At 39.5% G+C, this 19,171-nt stretch overlaps 2 protein-coding genes across 2 annotated transcripts; both read right to left on the reverse strand.

The window, feature by feature from the left end:
- Positions 1 to 1,854: 1,854 nt before the first annotated feature.
- hpf1 (histone PARylation factor 1) lies at positions 1,855 to 6,807 on the reverse strand. Its single transcript, XM_069168181.1, has 8 exons — positions 6,740 to 6,807; positions 4,852 to 5,029; positions 3,817 to 4,003; positions 3,533 to 3,631; positions 3,101 to 3,254; positions 2,750 to 2,837; positions 2,426 to 2,598; positions 1,855 to 2,197 (listed from the first exon to the last, which is right to left on the reverse strand). Exons 1-8 carry the CDS (start codon positions 6,776 to 6,778, stop codon positions 2,063 to 2,065), a joined length of 1,053 nt encoding a protein of 350 aa, XP_069024282.1. The 5' UTR covers positions 6,779 to 6,807; the 3' UTR covers positions 1,855 to 2,062.
- A 349-nt stretch (positions 6,808 to 7,156) lies between these two features.
- On the reverse strand, positions 7,157 to 18,618 carry pde5aa (phosphodiesterase 5A, cGMP-specific, a). Its single transcript, XM_069168450.1, has 20 exons — positions 18,213 to 18,618; positions 16,764 to 17,451; positions 16,053 to 16,136; positions 15,811 to 15,891; positions 15,506 to 15,595; positions 15,187 to 15,339; positions 14,280 to 14,347; positions 14,047 to 14,195; positions 13,490 to 13,665; positions 13,311 to 13,361; positions 12,701 to 12,847; positions 12,156 to 12,284; positions 10,853 to 10,947; positions 10,585 to 10,672; positions 10,009 to 10,109; positions 9,813 to 9,890; positions 9,645 to 9,708; positions 9,484 to 9,558; positions 8,965 to 9,048; positions 7,157 to 8,800 (listed from the first exon to the last, which is right to left on the reverse strand). The coding sequence occupies exons 1-20, from the start codon at positions 18,491 to 18,493 to the stop codon at positions 8,627 to 8,629; spliced, it is 2,856 nt and encodes a 951-aa protein (XP_069024551.1). The 5' UTR covers positions 18,494 to 18,618; the 3' UTR covers positions 7,157 to 8,626.
- Between the last annotated feature and the right edge of the window lie 553 nt (positions 18,619 to 19,171).

The following is a 19,171-nucleotide window of genomic DNA, read 5'->3' on the forward strand; positions in this document are numbered from 1 at the left end:
ACGTGAACGCGCTTCGGATGCGCTTCCCCGAAACTCCGCAGGATCCGTGATGGCTTCAAGGACAATCGGAAGTCTCAGAAGCGCACTTTGAATGTGATGAAACTGGAATTTTCTGACTCGGTCGCTGAAATGCGACCTGTAAAAGGTTCAGAGTAACAATAAAAGTGACATTAGGCTTTACACGTGTTTATAACATAAGACATCACTGCTACAACAAGTGAACTCATCACTGTCTTCCACTGTGGAGAATTGTTCTCATTCTGGCTATAAGAAAACGTGTCCCCAGTGGTACTTGAATGCACCGACGAGCAGTAGTGCCCTCCTGTTTTGCTTATTTCCCCCCACCCCTTCAGTTCTTCTGCAGCAGTGGTGGTTTCACACATTTATGTTAGCAGTGGGGTCCATGATGTGCCACAATCAAACTAAAAATTGTAAGTTTGCATATGAAAACATCCCAACGCAGACACATTTGGGTTGGACTTAGATAATGCAATCTCCCTCTTGGTATTACGCCCCCACCTTGGCCTGGGTTTCTTCGTGAGGCTACAAATTTAATGGAGGTTGACAGGACAAAATCAATTACAATGTCTTGGAGACATTTGAAAAACAGGCAGGAGGGCGAATAGGAGGGAGGTTTAAGAAATCATGTTAAACTGGCAAAATGTCACAGGTGGGAGAGCCTTCAGAGTGAGCGGACAGCTATATGATATTTATCCTATTCACCTATTCAACCGCTTCTTTAAATGTCTGTGAAATATGAGAATATGAAAAATAAACAGCTGAGGTGTTTACTGTGAATAACTCATTTTGCCTTTGTTTATTTAAAAAGCACATGCAGTAAAGAGACTGATCTTAAAAGGATGTCCCTCGGAATTTAGTCAAGATAGTTTTTTTTTTTTTTAAGAGTATTGTAAGTAAAAGCTTTACACCCCCACATAAAAATGTCCTGTTCAAGACTGGATTCCCAAACAAGCAAAGCAGACAATAACCGAGCTGCCTCTGAAAGACCAGGATTCCCTTTTTTTTGTGATTTCATTAGTTTTAACCAAAGGACAATATTGACTGGGCCCTGATTTATTACATAATGCTACGACCACTGTTGCCGAGAGCCCCTGTGTTACGCCTTTATTTTAGTTTATATTCAAAGGGTCCATTTTCCTAATTGTAATTGTGTTTCAGAATAAAATAACTGATTGATTTAGATTTTTGCACAAAAATCCAACAAGCTGCCATCTATACTGGTCGGGGTACCTAATCGGGATTGGGAGGCACCTAGCTTTCCTCCAAGGGGTTCTGTTAAGTTTCTAGTTTTGCTGAAACGCGTTGCTATTTTTTTTGCAGTTTACTTGCTTCATAGAGCAAAACCCTAGAAATAATATCTCTAGCTCAACGTCCATATTAAAAGCAACAGAGTCAAAGGAAATAATTAATCCATTTAATCTATGGAAATCAAAGCTCCAAACCTAACACCACTCTTTGTAAAGCTTTTACCTGATTAATGTAAATGACTGGCAAGTTTATGGGAACTATGGGTCATAATGACTCAACCAGCAGGGTAGGGATGTCTTTCCAAGATGCTGGTCACAATTCTCAGTTTGTCACTCACACACACACACAACTGCCCTCCGTTTCCACAGCATGGTATCACACTGAAAATTGTACCTTGACAACAATGTTTCAGAAGATCATTTGTCAGCCAGTGGCCAAAACAATAGCAGGCTGCATCCTGCCTTGACGATCTAAAATGAAGTTAAAGTCCACTATACTGTACACAATGACTGCTGCACAATCTCCATGTAAACACATTAGCTGGACGATTAACTAGAATCCGGTTTGATACAAAACTTGAACAGGTAAAAATATAAAAATGCTTTATTTGACATCTACCTTTAACAAACAAGGTATCACTGATTTGGTTCCAATCAGTGACAGCAGCACCACAACCACCACAAAACATTAATGGTGACAAACAACAGAAGGACAAGGACACATGGTGGGAAAGCTTATAAGAGCTAGAACTGAAATATACAGTACTTCTGAGTCTTTTTTTCTTTTTTTTTTTTTAGTGTGTAGAGAGTTGGTCAAGGTTGTCATGGTTGCGACTGGAGAGGTGGGCCTCCAAAATGTCCCCAAACAAATTCCTTTTCAGCAGATTGTAGGCCATGGGCAGAAGTTGCTTGATGACCTTGTGGAAGTACTGGGGGGAGACAGGAAAACAAAGATTAATAATGTATTTATTTGATTTATCATTATACATTTTATTTATAATTACAAATTAATATCAAAAGAAAACATTAGTAATTTGTGAAACATACTCTTTTTCTTATTTTTTTTTATCCAAATATTCATGCAAAAGAAAAAAAAAAATCATATTAGAGTCAAATCAGCGTTGAAGGCCTATTATGCACCACTTTCAGAGACTCACATGGGATCCATAACAGAAGAGGTCTATTCCTAGCTCGTAACCCATGCCATAGTCGCACTCATCATTAGCAAACTGAACAAACGTGATCATCTCCTGGACCGGTCCAAAGGCTTTGATGCGCTCTTCATCACTCCGTGCTTCAGCAATGGCTTTGCAGATCTTCTTGAGACCAGCTAAGAAAGGAAGAGAGAGAGAACAAAAAAAAAGACAACTGTCATTTCACATTTTTAGCCCCTGCGTATCAAAGTCAGTTCACATCACCAATCAGAAGGAAATAGACAAATAAGAAGTGTGTTAAAAACACCTAAAAGTATTTAAGCTCACCATCTGTCTCTGGTAGTTCTCTGTATCCTACATCATTCTTGTCTACAGGCACAACGATGCCTGCACCGTGGAACGTCTTGGTGACCACCTGAGGCGTGATGAGAAGTTTGTATTTGTCTAATGGCAGTTGGAGCGCAACAGTTTTGTCCCAACCCAGTTTCTATACATTTTATGCTTTGTATGCAGGACCACTTCGCACGAATGCTGTTAAATGCTACTGCATGTTATCATGCCATATTTCATGGAATGATTAACAGTTATGAAAAGATGCAGTGACGTTTCACCTGTGATGAGTGCTCTATTGGCAGAAGGTAGTAGACAGTTTCATTTTTGTCCTACTGTATATATTACCTTTTTGTCCCTCTGCTTCATGTCTTTGGTCTTCTGCTCTAGAGACAAGCCCAGTGTCTCTGCTTTTTCTTTTAGCTTCATTTCTAAGTTTTCTAAAGTCTCTGCTTCCGCTTTCTTACTGCCCCTCTCTTTCCTCTTCCTCAGCAGATACAGGCTGGTGAAGGAGAAACCACAGGGATCAACAACAGGTTAAAAGATGTTTAAAGAGATAAGTATTAACTCAAAGAGGCACCAATACTACAGCAAATACAAAAATAAAGAGGTGTCAGCTCTGCCTTCTGCCTCGTTGTGCTCAAAGACTTGTTATTTAATCACATACTTCCATCGTCGATTTTACTAATCCTGCAATTTAAAATTTGTCTTAACCAGGCAGTGGGAAGTGATCTCAAGTATGAGGTGATATATGGTGAATATTTGGCAATTAACACTCACTGGACAGCAGCAAACACGTTGTCCCCCATCTGTGTTATAGTGCAACCATTCTTAGCTTCATTTTCCCCAACAAAGGAAGGAAGAGAGCCTGGAGTATCTCTGGAAAACAACAGAAATCAGTAAAAACAAATGAGAACCTTTCAGGGTCATGTAGATGTAGTTTTCACTCTACTCATATTATCAATCTCTCAGTAGTTGGACTGTGTTCTCTCAGATTGCTGGAGTCACTGTTAGAAGAGGCCTGTAGTGGAAGATACGGGATTGTAATGAAAGCAGTTCTGTACCTGTAGTAACCCATGTGATGCTGGCTGTCCTCGCTCCCCTGAAGTATGGTCTGAAACTCTGGCGGGTCATAAAAATACCTCCAGTGAAGGTGGAAGTTAGGTTGAGGATTCTTGGAGTTTCTGTGAGCTCCTACCAGAATGTCAAAAGGACCAACCAGCTGCAGACCCAGAGCATCTTTCAGGGCACCTGAACAGATTGAAGAGTCATAAAAATAGTATATTGAGACGGTAAACAACGGACAGAGGCATCAGTCAATTACTGATGTTTTTGATCCTCATTTTGAAATACATACCGTTTATTCAATTCTATGTTATAACCAAAAATATAATATGCACAACTGAAGAATGCTCAAAATAAGCTCAAATTTATAGCTCTCCTTTGCCTTGGATGGTTTTAAAGAAACACAGGTAAACATCTGAGCAGTAGACTCTTGTTGGATCAATGATGAATTGATAGAATTGTTTAATTTTCATTAGACTAAATGATCACTGTCAGGTTAATTGGTGATTCTAAATTACTCATAGGTGTGAATGTGTATGTGAATGGTTGTCTGTTTCTTTCTTTCTGTGTTGACCCCGTGATGGACTGGCGACCCATGTAGGGGGTACCCCAAAGTAAGCTGGGATAGACCCCGCACCCCCCTGTGACCCTATTCAGGATAAAGTGGGTATAGATAATGGATGGATGGATGGATGGACGGACGATTATTGAATGTAAGTAACTGCATCCGGCAGTGGTTTTAACAATGCCCTGGATTGTCAGCACGTCAAACTACAATAACACCCCGAAACAGTGAAAGTGCTTCTATGTCATCTAAAGACACTCGAGTTTTCAGGTGGTATTGTGTATTTTTCAGTAGTTTCGTAAAGCGTTTGTGCATCCCTTATCTATCCAGACTTCAAGTTCGCCAAGGAGCGCTGACTCAGTGGCTCCACCCCGTTTTCTCGGAGTCTACCGACAGAAAAATCGATTAAATGTCAGATGCACCGGTCAGTTATTCTAAGGAGGTAACACTGTGAGTGTCAAGAGCTTACCACGGGGGTTGTCAGGACAAAGCTCAATGCAGAAGTCCCACAAGTGGTACAGATCTTCTGGCATTTGAAAGTTGTACAGTTGCACCATCTCATCTCGTTGCTCTGAATTCACTGCTGACAATAGCGCAGCTTCATCACTTCTGGCTTTCTTCAACTCTCCATTGCCTGTGCTCGACTCCTAAACAAATGAAATGATATATATATTTCAATACAGCAGCCATGGAATAAATGCAAATGTATTGTTACAATAGCAGCTCTTCCCAAAATGATACACCCAAATTATTTCAGTATTAGCAAACTAAATATTAAAAACATCTTTTAGCATGACATAATATAGAGCATGACAAACTGCAACCCCCAAGATGACCAATAAAGTAAATCGACACATCTCTAAGACAGTTTTAACAAAGCAGTACATCAAAACCCTGACAAAGGTAGGCCAAGTTTTTTTTGCAGATTTATTAGTATCTATGATCTGGCAACCGTAGTTATGGTACAATATGCACAGCTGTCTTCAGTGCTGTACATAACCGTAACATAAATTGCAGTCATAAAATACCAGACGTCTGTATTTATTGAGGAGTATATAATAAAAGTTGTGAAATAACTGCATAAAATAACAACATTGGTGCAGCAAAGATGCTGTACAACATCAAGATTCCTGACTTTCTCATGTGTTCATGAGCATCATTACTTTACCATGGACTTTGCAAATGTTATCAGACTGGATCAAATTCTGATAAAGAAACGTGTCATTTTGTATGGGTTGTAAAGCTTAAAACAATTTCTCCACTGTTTTACAGCTGCAACAGTAACTACAGAGTATACTATCGTAATGATAATAAATATTTTGTCAAATGAAAGTTCACCCTGCGTTCACTCTCTTCGTTGACACAGACGAAAAACAAAAGACTGCATTAAACAAAGCTCAGCTTTAGCAAGGGAGGAGATACAATACAACATGAGAGAAAAAGAAAAAGACAAAAGTGTCGGAGGTGAAAGAGGAATAGCAGGTAATGTCCTCTGTGCTGTTCAACACTGTCTCACACACTCACTGTCCAACAATACAGATATGGCATAGTGATGATGTCATAATTTCACATGATTGTTTGAATATTATTGTATAAAACACATTGGGTGTAAATGCAAGTTACTGTTTAAGACACATTTGTACAATTAAAATCCAAAATGAAGACAACTCAAACACAAAGATGAGAAAAAAAAAAAAAAAAGAAGGCATATATATTGTTCCTAAATAATTTGTTATACGTTTTAGGAGAGAAAAGTGAGGAGGACCACCTGACAAGCTCTGCTTTTGGACATCGGTATTTCTAAGACCCTCGGTACGGCCATGGCGCTGTGTAATTTGTATCGGGCAGTGGAGTCCTCCTACAATTAACGACCGACATTTTTCTGAACGGTTGCGTAAAACCTTAGCTAACCAATGTTGGCTGTTGGGGGACTAATTTCTGGGATAAAAGCAAAATAAAATCAAGACACCAACTCGTTTCCCTGCAGCAGACCAGAGAGGTACAGCTGACCAGTATTATCGAGCTAATATATCGACTACATTATGGTCCATTCATGAGGGCTTCTGATTTGAGCAATGCAAGCAACATAAAAAAAAATAATTAAAAAAAAAATAATCCCGGTGTGTATTGTGAGCCTCAGAAAACAAGCGGCTTTGCGGTACCAGTCAGCGGTGCTGCTGCCATGTTGTCGTCTGCTGCTCAGTCAGCGTGCCAAACACTTCTGCCCACAGCGTTTAACACAAGTTGCTTTGTCGCCCCGATAACCAAACACAGCGCAGCTCCCCGCCTGGCGAAACTGTCTCCTAAACGGACACTTCAACAACCCGACGGTGCGAGCCAAAACTGAGTCGCATTACCTGAACGGATTTGGGTTTTCTTTTTGCGCGCCCTGTCATTTTACTCCTCTTGTCTCTCCTTCGGCGTCTTCTTCTGCAGGTCGGCAGCGTGGAGCCACTGCGCCACATTTAAAGCTCATCAGTGCACCCCAGAGGCCGCCGATGGTAAACGATGACTCCCAAAAACCAATGTAATAAACGTCTCCGAGTTTCACGGTAGAAAAAGTATTCAGATCCTGCGCTTAAGTAAAAGTAACAATACATTCATGTAAAAATACTCCTTCAGCGGTCTGTGTACAAAATATTGCGTTAGTAAAAGTATTAACAGCCAAACTAGTCTACTCATTTTGTCCCTGTGACTGATATTGCATTTTACGTTATATGACACCAATCATTTTAAATCTTAGATTTTTTTTTATGAGACATGGATCATTTGCACATTTATTGAAAAGAAAACCATGAAGTTTAGAGGGAAAATCACTGTTTGTGGTGGATCTGTTTACATCAGAAAAGACATCTGAAATGTTACCCTGATTACACTGTTTTTTGTAAGAGGTCAGAAGACAAAGACAAGATATCAATATATATCAATAATAATAATCTTATTATAAAAATAACATTTTTTTTTTTTTTTTTTTTTAGATTTCCAATCTCCTCAAAAGATGAATAGAACCTCACAAATGTATTTAGCAAATTTCAATGTGGAAATGAAGCAGTAACTTCTCATATTTTTACAAAGTCTGCACACATTTAAAAAGCTCAGTATGCATTTGCAGATCTGATATGGTTTTATAAAACTCTGTTTCATAGATAGAGATACAAATACACGCTATAGAAATGATCAAATTCGCTGAGCTAACAGTCACAGCTTCAGCACTGAGGAAACAAATCAATGCAGTTGACATTCCTGACATGGTTCAGACTGTATGTGCAGCAAAATAAGGTCAATGTTCTTCAGGATATAATTGCAGCATTACTTTCACTGGTCTTCAAATAAGATTAAATTGAGCACGTTGGGGGGAATAGCGTGGATAGCGTGGGCTGCTTTCTGACATCCTGGCCGCTGGACCACAGCAGCAGAACGGTGACTGAAGTTAAGGAGCCAGCGGCTCTGAGTCACAGAGAAGTACGACAAGCTGCTACTTGCATGCTCTGTATGCTGAAATGTTGGATGAAGAAGGAGAACATGGTGGCAGCAAAATCAGCAGTGGATGAACCTCTTACTATCAGACCCAGCTGTCACAGGAATTTTAGCAGGACTATAAAAACGCTTTCCTGGTCATACGCAAGCAACATGAGTTTGCACTACACTTGTAGATAGCGAGTGACTTTTTAGCACAGCAGGAAATGCTGTCGATGAAAAGAGGAACAAACTGCCAAAAATGCAGTGATCCTTTTATTGATAAAGAAAAATGCATTAATGTTTAAGAAGTAAGCTTTAAGAGGTATGAATGATATCTAAATGCTATTGATCTCTATTCACCCTCTTTCTCTGAATAACCTGTTCCCAACGAGAACAGGCTGCTATGGTTTAAGTTTCATCAGTAAGAGAGAGAGAGTGAAATATGTTGTACATGTTGCCTGCCAATAAATAAACATTTGTCAATTAATGATTTTGTATTAATTCTTATTTTTGATACATAAAGTACAGCGTTGTTAAGAATAGTTGAATGAATAAATATTGCTACACTATTAATAAAAAGTTTCAAATAGACCGTGTGATCCGTGATTCGTTATTGGTGATCAGCCTAAAAAAAAAAAAATCACGATTAGAGCACCCTTAGATTGAATAATCAAAAACCCATCGGGTCAATATTTAGTTGAGATGTGTCAAAGTGAGGGTGAAGAGCAACACAGAGCTGTGTGAGATTCCTTGCTTCATCTTTGTATCATCTTCTGTCCAGTCCTCTAATCCTCTGTCTGCGTCTCTTCCTCATTGCTCTTCTGTGATTCGACAGTGACACTGCTGCTGTTTTCACTGTTGTCTTCATCTGCTATCTCAGCAAGCTGCAGCCAGTGTTCTCTGTTGTTCTTACAACCATTCAGCAAGGGAGAGCAGGAGTCAAAGAGTCTTGATACAGCCTGAGGAAGACAGAAGCAGACAGTTGATGATTTATATAATAGTGGAATTTAGAGCAGAGTACAAGAGAACAGGACAGCAATAAGTACAATGTTGTGGCAAATATTTCCTTACAAACATGCAAAGACACATGCATGCACACATGCAACCATTAGCAATAACACACCTTGTAGAGTGGATAGCAGATATCATTGATGTATTCAACTTGCATGCATGGCAGTCGAGTGCTGTTTTGTCTGTCCATTATGTCCTGGTGAGAAGAGAGGGTACACTGGCTGTCAGAGCAATGTTTTAATGTCATAAAAGAACAGGTCAATTTGATAACATGGACAAAAATATATACAGTAGGTGAATATGAATATTCCTTCCAATTGAATTTAAAAAAAATGGCAAGCTACATTCAAGTAAATTCACTTAAGTATTGAAGTCTGAGGATGTTCCTGCATTATTGCTACTTTAGAGCATCACAAATGTAACCGGGACTACAACATGCCTGAAGGACTCATCATGAATCAATACTCGATCGGGGAGGTAAAATAATTTCAGGAACCCATGGATTCTTATTTTACAATAAATAAATAAAAATCTGTTATAATGAATAATATTCATGTGTCAATTTCTCATCCTAATCTGACTTTAACTCAACATTTTGTGACTCCTTGGTACACTATGAATTGTAACTTACAATGGGTTTGATATTGAACACTTCCCTCTCTTTGTCCCCTTGTGCAAAGAACTCCATGGTAACCAGGCTGGCAATCTGTTAGGAGGAAGCGTGAACTGAAAATGATTGAGCGATAAAGAGCAAACCATTGGTTCATATGAAAACTATTTCAATAAACCTACCTTTTGCTGTTCAGGCCAAGGCTTTGTGATAGCGGAGAGGTCACTAGCTGTCATCAACATCGACCTGTGGGGTAAATTAATAACTTAAACGACAGCCCCTTGCCCTGCTCCATTGCACACATCATTATAATAAAGTATGTCCCTGATTCTAATCTATATGATTGTCACCTCAGCAAATCTCTTTGTTTCTCGCTCTTCCAGTTCACTTTGCTTTTTTTAGCAAGAAAAAAGAACTCCTTTTTTCTCCTAAAAAACATTCACATGAAACAAGGGTAAACAAAAACAGGGGTTAAAACGAGACATAATACAAGACTTGCATAATGCTTGACCTATAGCTACTTGGAAATTTAATGTTGTAACATACTCCATGTAGACGATCATGTCAGTGGCTAGGATTGCTCTTTTGATGAGGTGCAGTGCAGCTCTGTGTTCTTCTGTTGACAGACTGCTGAGAATCTGACTCCCCTGCCAGAGGATGAGAGAGAGAAAGAGTGACCACCAGATACATGCCGAGATGGTCAGGCATAAAAACTGTTCAGAGAACCAAGTGTCTACACCACGACTCTGATAAAAGTAACAATACAATCACATTTGGTAATATTTTCTTCTGAGCAATTGTCTTAGAACATAACAGTTTTCTGTAGAAACCCACTTGTTTATTCAATTAACTTTGTTCTGTCTATATGTGTTATATAGTTTATCATTTATGTTAAATTCTTTGCTATCATAACGTGTGGATATGAGTCTGCAAAGTTTGATTTAGAAATTTTCAAGCCAAAGAAAAAGAGAGAGACAGACAGATAAAGAGTCTAACTAAGTATGACACAAGAAAAACACTGGAGTGTGATATGATTTACAAGTGGGGAGATTAGATGAAAGAGGTGGAAGGACTATAGGTCTATAGGAGATAGGTCAAAATGATCAACGGATCATGTCTTACAGTATTGTTTAAGATGAAGAGGCACAGGTTGTAGTGGTGGTTCTCCAGAGAGGAGTGTCCATACAACTGAGCTAAAGGCTGTTGACTCCTAAGAGAAAGAGAAGAAGTCGTATGGGCTGAATATAAGGCAGTGAGGGATAACTGATCAAACAACCTGTGAAATACAGATCAAAAGAAATATACAGAACAAAGCTTTGAATTACATATTATTTTAAGTGAGTCAAGATACTGTTGGAATTAAACACACAGAAAGAAAAGTACTGTTTACCTTTCAATGTAGGAATTATTAACTCCTCTGTGGTCCAGATCATGATTCAGAGAGGCTATCATCAAAGCCAAGATCTCCAAGCGGGAAAAAATAGTCTGAAATAAAAACAGAAAAAGATAGACAAAGGGAGAGTGAAATACAAATAATACAAATAATTGATTAATTGAGAAAAAAGTCAGTGTGTAAATCCACAATGAAAATAATAGTTTATGTCAGCCCTATGAGTGTGTTATCAGCTCCAGTTTAAAGTTCCAGTTTTTTTTAAAAAAAGTCTTAACTTTAGGATTTATTTTTCTTAGCCGGCTCAGATGTTGATGGGCTGTTGATAGTTAATCTGCAAACCAAAGTTTACACCAAATATGCTTTAATGTATAGGAAGATAAATGATTAATGCTGATTAAAGCTCCAGTGAAACATTAGCGGCATCCGGAAGACCATTTAAATGACCTCGGGGTAATCTAATTTAATAAAAAGCTTAGCCCCACAGGTTTGGCACTTCAATACAAAGTCACAATTATGAATGGAAATAATTCTCTCGGGGTCAACAAGGTTTTACTACCAGTATTAAAATCTTGATTAAAAACATATTTATTCCCGCATTTCCAGATTAGGGCCGTATTTTTTTAAATTTTTACAGCACTGATGACTGCTCATGCATACCTTAAGGTGTTGTTTTGTGTTTTCAATTTCTGCTATTAATTAATGATATTAACATTTATTCTTAATTTGTTATTATCTGGTTATGATTTCTTGATTTTTAAAAAAAAAAAAATTTTATGGCCTAATTTGTTTTTAATTCTATATGATGTGTTTGTATCTGTCTGAAGTGTGCAAAGTAAGTTCTGTGTAGACTGCTTAAAGTAAGTGACTGTCTGAAATTAGTTCAGTTGAGATTTAGGCCAGTGTGTGATCCCAACAGTGAGCAGTTAAGAGGTTTTGGGAAGGTCTAAAATGAATCCTCTTTCAAATAATTAAGAGTGCTCTGTAGCAAAGAGCCTTGACAATCCTCAAATGACTCCTCCACTAGCTTTGAGATAGCTGAACTTTAGAACCTAAAAACAGTTGGGATTCAACAGAAAAATATCAAGATATAACAGTCGTGTCACCAACATGCATACAATTCTCTAACACCCATTAACTCAGCCAATTAGCACTATAGTTGGTCCTTGGCCATTATAGGACTGCTCTGCCTTAACAATGTTAAGCTTAACCAAAATGTTGCATTGTTTTCTGTTTTCTATGCATGCATGTGAGCAAAAATGCAGAAACACACACACACACACACACACACACATGCACTAACCTGGAGTTGATCTGTGGCCATGAGCATAGCAAACATGCTTTGAGCAGTGCTCAGTGCATGGTTCCAGTTGTGATAAGGCACATTGTTCCTGTACCCACGTCTCACTGACAGCACCCACTGGCAGAGACTCTGGAAGGAAGAGATGTAAATAAAAGGTGATAAATAACAGAAGAGTGTTTCACTTCTTTAGGGAACAGTTAGAATTATGTCAATATTTAAGTGCCTGTATTTTCTAGTTAAATTCACCAGCAGTGAAACTCTTTGAGGTAAAGTACATTTACAAGTGCAAAATGTAATAAAAGATTAAATATTTATATGCTTGGCATTTTCATAGACTGTGTTTCCTGCTTTTAGTGTGTATATGAAGAGAGACTTGAATAAACTCAATCTTAGCTGCATAAATATGAATCCAACCTTTTCACACTGTTTAATTTCAATAAACTACTTTATAAATGGATCTCTTTTCACATATTCAGGAGATATCACAGATAAACAAAAGTGCTTCTACTGTCAGCTTTCAAACCTATCATTAGCAGGTTAGTTACCTTGTAATCAATGTTAAAATCCTGCACCAAATTGAGGTCCAGGAACATGCGAATGGTGGCCTGAATAGTCAGGTCCTCTGGCAGGCCAAATCCAGAGAAATTGAAATCCAGAACCTGCAGTGTTTCAGAGGAAGGAATAGTGGCCTCCTGAAAACAGACACCCCCCAAACACAACCAATTAAAATATACATTTACAGGCACAGAACATTTAGCCACACAAAATAAAAACATAATTTCTTTGTCAACTTTTTATCCACATGGTGTACATGGAGGGACGTCATCCATGTTTAATATGGGTTAGGAGAATGCAATAACCTTTGCCTCTCACAGGCAGTGATAGCAGCTTATCAAGAGCACTAAGTTGTCTAAGCATTAGTCTTATGTTCGCAATAAAGCCTTTTAATCTGATGTCCTGGGACAAAAGGAGGGGTCATTCCAGGACTAACTACAATGATAAAAAAACAACCCAAAGTGAATTAAAATAGAACGACAAGGGAGGTGTGTATTCTTTTTTGTACAGATCTAACTATTTACATGTATCACATTGATTTAACCCAAAAAAGCCAAGAGCTGTGTCATTTTTTTTCTACCAAAGAAAGTTAAGGATCACCTGCAGTGCCTGGATTTCCTGCTCTCCTGCGGTGATGTGGTAGGCAAGCACCTGCAAGATGAAATTAAAGTTTGATACCAATGCAATACTTTAGGTTTCTGAAAACATCTGAATAAGTTCACCTGACTCTCAGCTAAAGACATGAGCAGTACAATAATAGGGTAAGGTCATTTTCTCACCTCCTGTGTGACCTCAATGCTGGCCCTCCTCTCCTCTGTGATCTGGACAGCCTGAGCGTACTGTAGAGCCAGGCCGCAGTAAACTGCCAGGTCTTCCAGGAGGCGCTCATCATATCTGTTAAAGGCCTCCACCTCATCTGAGTCTCTGATGCGTTTGTTCATCAGCTGGCACACAGCTGAATGACAATACAGAAACAGAAAGTTGTGCAGTACAAAGAAGAGCTTTTAAAAGGTGTCCCCTCTTTTCGAGGTACAAAGTGAACTCTGATAGAAGAAGCAGGACTGGCTTGGGGTCGATATAGAAAAAAAAAGTAATTGTATCCAATTGTATTTTTTGTATTTTTTAACAGTCTAAATTACAGTAATAGCAAATAGCCAACTTCACTTTCCAGGAAAACAACATTTAAGATGTTTTCTGCATACAAACATGAAAGCAAATACTGTTGTGTTTCAGAGAGTTCCCATTATTGAGATTGTGAAATGAAACCATGAGTACATCTGAGACATAAGCAATGAATCATTAATAATCATGATCGCCATTCAAGAAAGGAACTTACCGATAACATTTTCAGACCTCTCGTTTCTGACAGGGCAGCAGATGAGACTCCTTATTGATTCCTCAGAACACTTTGACATATTAAGTGTTTCCATAGACAACAGTGTTTGAAAGGCATACAATGGATCTATATCGCTGGTGTCACGCTCCCTGAAAAATAATGCACTCTTCTGATAAACCAAAATTGGTTGAAGTCAATTATTAATAAGGACTTATACAGTGAGCAGGCAATACCTTCTGTAGATCTGGCAAGTTGATCCAAGCTCCTCACACTCCAAATGAATCACTCGTGAAAATGAAATCTGTAATGAAGCCACCGGAAGAACAGAAAATACTGTGTATCATAGAAAAATAAGATTTGATGTACAACCCTGTTTCCAAAAAAGTTGGTACGCTGTGTAAAATGTAAATGAAAATAAAATGTGATGATTTGCAAATCATGTAAACTCATATTTAATTGAAAATAAACCAAAGAAAACATCAAATATTGAAACTGAGAAATGTTATTGTTTGCTAATTTTTAATTTGATGCCAGCAACACATTTCAAAAAGGTTGGGACAGGGTCAACAAAAGACTGAACAAATTACGTAAAGCTAAGAAAAAACACCTGGTGGAACATCTCACAACTAATTAGGTTAACTGATAACAAAACAATGCCAAACAACATTTTGCACATTTTACAACAGCATGGCATAGTAGAAGACTCCAGGGGCAAAACTGGCCTGTCTGCAGTCCAGAACTATCTGAACTGTAGAGCAGCTGAAATCTTATATCAGGCAAGAACAATTCACTGTTAAAACTCCAGCAACTGGTATCCTCATTCCCCAAACTTTAAGGAATGTTGTTAAAAGAAGGAGTGATGCAGAATAGTGCTTAGCATGCCCTGTCCCAACTTTTGTGAGACATGTTGCTGGCATCAAATTCAAAATAAGCATATTTTTCATTAATCAAAATTTGTAAGTTTCAACATTTGACATGTAGCCTTTGGTCTATTGTCAATTAAATATGGGTTGATATGATTTGACAATCATTGCATTCTGTTTATATTTACATTTTACACAGTGTCCCAACTTTTTGGGAAACGGGGTTGTGCATTTTTGGAATTAACACTCGAAAAAAATGAATTAAACAGCGACGCACCTGCTCCTGCATGACCGAAATGTGCTTGCTGGGGATGAATATGGTGCAGTACTGAGCATGTGTGAAGGGCATGATGGTTGCAGCCATCTTACTCAGCAGAACCTCAAAGGAATGGTGCTCCTTTGACAATACCTGTGCCATCTCTATTAAGGCCTGGCGCACACACACACACACACACACACACACACACACACACACACACACACACACACACACACACACACACACACACACACACACACACACACAAATAGAATACTTAGACATCCATCCATTCATAGAAATATATGAATTTCATTAAGCTCTCTGGTAAAGTTACCTGACTGCGTTTGGCCTCTTGCCTTGAGCTCTCATAGAGTTGGACATTATCCAGGACCATCCCCAACACATCCATATGATTGGACAGCACCTACATACCAAAGAATTTTCAACTCAAACTTAACTTAGATCTTATTGCTAGCAGACAGCCATTAGTCAAATCTTATTAAAATTTGTAAATTTAAGTGAGGGTAGCATTTAAATACTGTCAGACACATAAGTTACATACAATAACAAAAACCTCTAACATTTGTTGTCCTGGAGTAATTCTTAAAATATGGCAAACCCAAATCTGCCTTCCCTCACCTTTTCATCCATGTGAGTAAAAACCGAATGGGATCCATCGTAGCCATTTCTTTTGTTGATCAATAACACAACACCAACTGCCTGTCAGCACAAGGAAGACGTGTTTTATTGTATAACCTCTGCAGCAATGTATGGACACTATCCCTTTCAAAACTCCATACCAATGCCAATATTTACCCTGATTAAGCAAGAGAAATGTGCAACAAACACATAAAATAATAAAATAACGTTGAGTATATTACCTCTCCCCTGTGGTTCTTGATGGGAACACTCAAAACAGTCCTGACCTTTGACAATTGATTGTTATCCAAGTTGAATCTGGGGTCCTGTGGAGGTGAACAAAGAAACCAAAGGTACATAATAGTGCAGATAAGCACATCCCTTATTGATGCTTACTGAATAGCAACTGAGTGTATAAAACATAGCACCAGTGTGTGTATTTGATTTATATGTAGTTTGGCAGCAATAGACTTTAATACCTGAAACCTTATTCATACTCCTTAAGCCTCCTGGTCAATATTGTTCATCAGCCTTAGAAACCAGGAATACCCACTTCTTAGGAACCCTGGTGTCCAACAGCCTAATAAGAAAACCCATCTACACGCACACTGACCTTGGGATTACCTGGTGTGTGACACCGCCAGGCATTGGCACTCATTCCTTATCACGTTGGTAGTAAGGACAGGGAGAGCTAGTGTGTGCACGTCCTGCAAGCTGTTTAGTGAGCTGTGCCATCTTACCTCATTACATGGGCGTGTGTTCATGTGTGTTTGCGTGCAAGGGAGGGACACACTGCAGTATAGTAGTGCACAGCACTATGTCAGTAATTAGAGGTTTATCTGTGGAAGAGGATTCTAAAAAGATTAAAAACAGGTGCATCATCTGGGATTCCCTTACACACTCCTACAGCTTACTATAAAATGTAGAGTCATGACGTGCAAAAGAAGGATTACCTCAGATGCATCTTTAAAGTTCATTGGTGAACCTGCAGTCAACACACATCCCATGATACCCTTCGCCAGCTCCAGATGTGCATGGCTGTACACGTTGCCTTCACCGAAACACCCCAGTGCTGTTAGGGCTATCACCTCCTCCAAGGGGCTCCTTCCACTACAGTCTTTCCTTACAAGAGAGAGGGAACAACCCTCAGCTCCAAGCAGCTCCCCAGCATGCATGACAGCCCCCTGGCAGAGCTCTGCTACAGAACCCATCCACATCAGGCCTCCTCCCAGGAGCCCCATCATCCATGGGCAGCCTTCGCCTTGGCCACAGGCTGTATTCTTTGTAGCAATGGAGGACAGAGGTTGTGGAGAATGGGACAAGTCAGGGGCGAACGGGCTATTGGGAGAAGGAGAATGGCAGGAAGAGAAAGAGAAGTGGGAGAAGTGGGAGGAGTGAGGTGAGCGGGGGGAGCGGGGAGAGCAAGGCGTGTGACAGAAGCGATCCATCCCTTCAGGGGCACTAAGATTCGAAGCACTGGGTTTGACCCTGTCTGTTGAAGATGAAATGTTCAGGTATGAGCTGCTCAGTGGAGAAGCACCCAGTTGAAGAGGAGCCTGCCTCAACAGGTCAGAGTGCTCAGAGCTGCTCCTGGGAATCTGAGGCACCAGTTGTGACATCTCTGCTTGTGTTTCACTGACTCTGAAATCATAGTCAAGACGGATGGCATTAATCACTTGCTGGTAAAGCAAAAAATGAAAACACATTAGTTTTTTTGTGGAAATGAATCGCTGCATTTGGCCGAGCAATGGTGACTTCAGCTTGAACTCTGGAGACCAGAAAAAGTTGACAATTAGGTTGCATTACCTGATTAAATATTTGATGGCAGCATAAATATATCCAGCATTAGAATAATAAATATGTTCACACGTTCACAGAATTTTCTTGGGTTTTACTGAATTGCAGGTTCTTTGCTGATGCTAACGTCACATCAACAGTCTCTTCTCTTCCAGCAGTAACGCCAACGTCAGCTCGCCGCTTCCAACCTGGATTTAGCACCGGTTGGGTAGGATTTGACTTTTGAAGCTCTGCTGTGCCATCTTTTAATTCTGTTCCTATTCTCTGTGTCTTTTTGGAGCAGGGTCAACATTACTATTAGGTTAATCTGACATAGACAGTAACAGAAAAACAAGCAGGCGAACCGAAACAGGTGAGCGTCACCAGTGCCCCCTGTGTAATGGAGATTTTTTTTTTTCAGTACCATTATGAATGGCCCAGATAGTTGATGTGTCGAGTAGAGTAATAGCAGCTTCGACCTACCCACTTCGAGCACTGCTTCCATTAACTGGCCTATATAATAAAGGGCACACTTCTATGAGCTTCTAATCGTGCAAAATGTCATTTATTCTCAGCTGTCGGTTCGAAACACTTTTAGTGGAAAAAAACAAAAAAACAAATCTTACGCTGAAGCTCTGCGTGTAAAGTACGCCCTCGTGAAGTCGGAGTGGTCATCCAACCATGCCTCCACATGCTCGCCTCTCATACCGTCTCCAAACTTCTTGCTGCGCGCCTTGGTGTGCGGGCTCCACAGCGGGGAGAAGAACCAGCCCATGCCTCGTACCATCGGCGGCTCACTCACTGTTTCCCTGCGGAAGGACATGTCCGTGTCAGCGGCAGGAGACGTCCCGCGAGTCACACTGCCAGGCTTCATGGACTCCAGCGCTTCAGGGTGGAGGCAGGGCATCCGCTCGCACGAGTAAAGCCGAAAAAGATCGATTAAACTTAGTTTTTACGGCTAAATGTGTTATCTCGAAGAAACATCAGCCATATGAGAAGGTAGTGAGGCAGACTAATGCCATGCCTTAGAGGAGTGCGACATGGAGGAGTTCGTGGAAACGATTGCGTCAAGGTAATCTCCTGACCTTAATTTAGCCGGTCTGGCACCACAGGTTTATTCATTAAAGAGAACAGATTTGAACTTCATTACAGAATTAATGGTTTGGGTTCAACCTCTGGCATTTGCTCCCCTATGAACTGTGTATCCCTCTATCTTTCTAATTGTAGCAAGTGCGTCCGGCTACCTAAAAAAAAAAGTTAAGATCCATTAAATTAAATGTCTCTTAGACTTTAGTGACCTGCTGTTATAGGCTAACACTCTTTAAAAAAAAATATATATATATGTATATATTTATACAGGGAAAAGTTGCACCTATACCACGATATTTAAAGCATGAGCTAATTGATCTTAAAATTCAACAATAAAAAAATAGAAAAAGCACAAAAACAAACTCACTTGTACAAAAACGTTACCATAAATGCATTAGGTGTTCTTATCAGCGACATAATGTGAGTGATTTCTATCTTTGAATGAAATAGAAAGATGATGACAGTTGATTAAATGAATATTGAAATATTTCAGTCT

The sequence above is a fragment of the Embiotoca jacksoni genome, unplaced genomic scaffold (genome assembly GCF_022577435.1).
Source record: "Embiotoca jacksoni isolate LCO1_2020_lvr unplaced genomic scaffold, fEmbJac1.0.p SCAF_4, whole genome shotgun sequence".
NCBI lineage: Eukaryota > Metazoa > Chordata > Actinopteri > Embiotocidae > Embiotoca > Embiotoca jacksoni.

Excerpts from the sequence above, each read along its gene's own strand:
- hpf1 (XM_069168181.1), bottom strand. The coding sequence starts at position 6,778 with ATGACAGGGCGCGCAAAAAGAAAACCCAAATCCGTTCAG. Across the intron at positions 3,632-3,816 it reads CATCACATGGGTTACTACAG|AGATACTCCAGGCTCTCTTC; the intron begins GTACAGAACTGC and ends GTTGTTTTCCAG. Across the intron at positions 3,255-3,532 it reads AACGTGTTTGCTGCTGTCCA|CCTGTATCTGCTGAGGAAGA; the intron begins GTGAGTGTTAAT and ends CTCCTTCACCAG.
- pde5aa (XM_069168450.1), bottom strand. The coding sequence starts at position 18,493 with ATGCCCTGCCTCCACCCTGAAGCGCTGGAGTCCATGAAGCCTGGCAGT. Across the intron at positions 15,340-15,505 it reads AAGAGGCCAAACGCAGTCAG|GCCTTAATAGAGATGGCACA; the intron begins GTAACTTTACCA and ends TGTGTGCGCCAG. Across the intron at positions 9,709-9,812 it reads AAACAAAGAGATTTGCTGAG|GTCGATGTTGATGACAGCTA; the intron begins GTGACAATCATA and ends TTTACCCCACAG.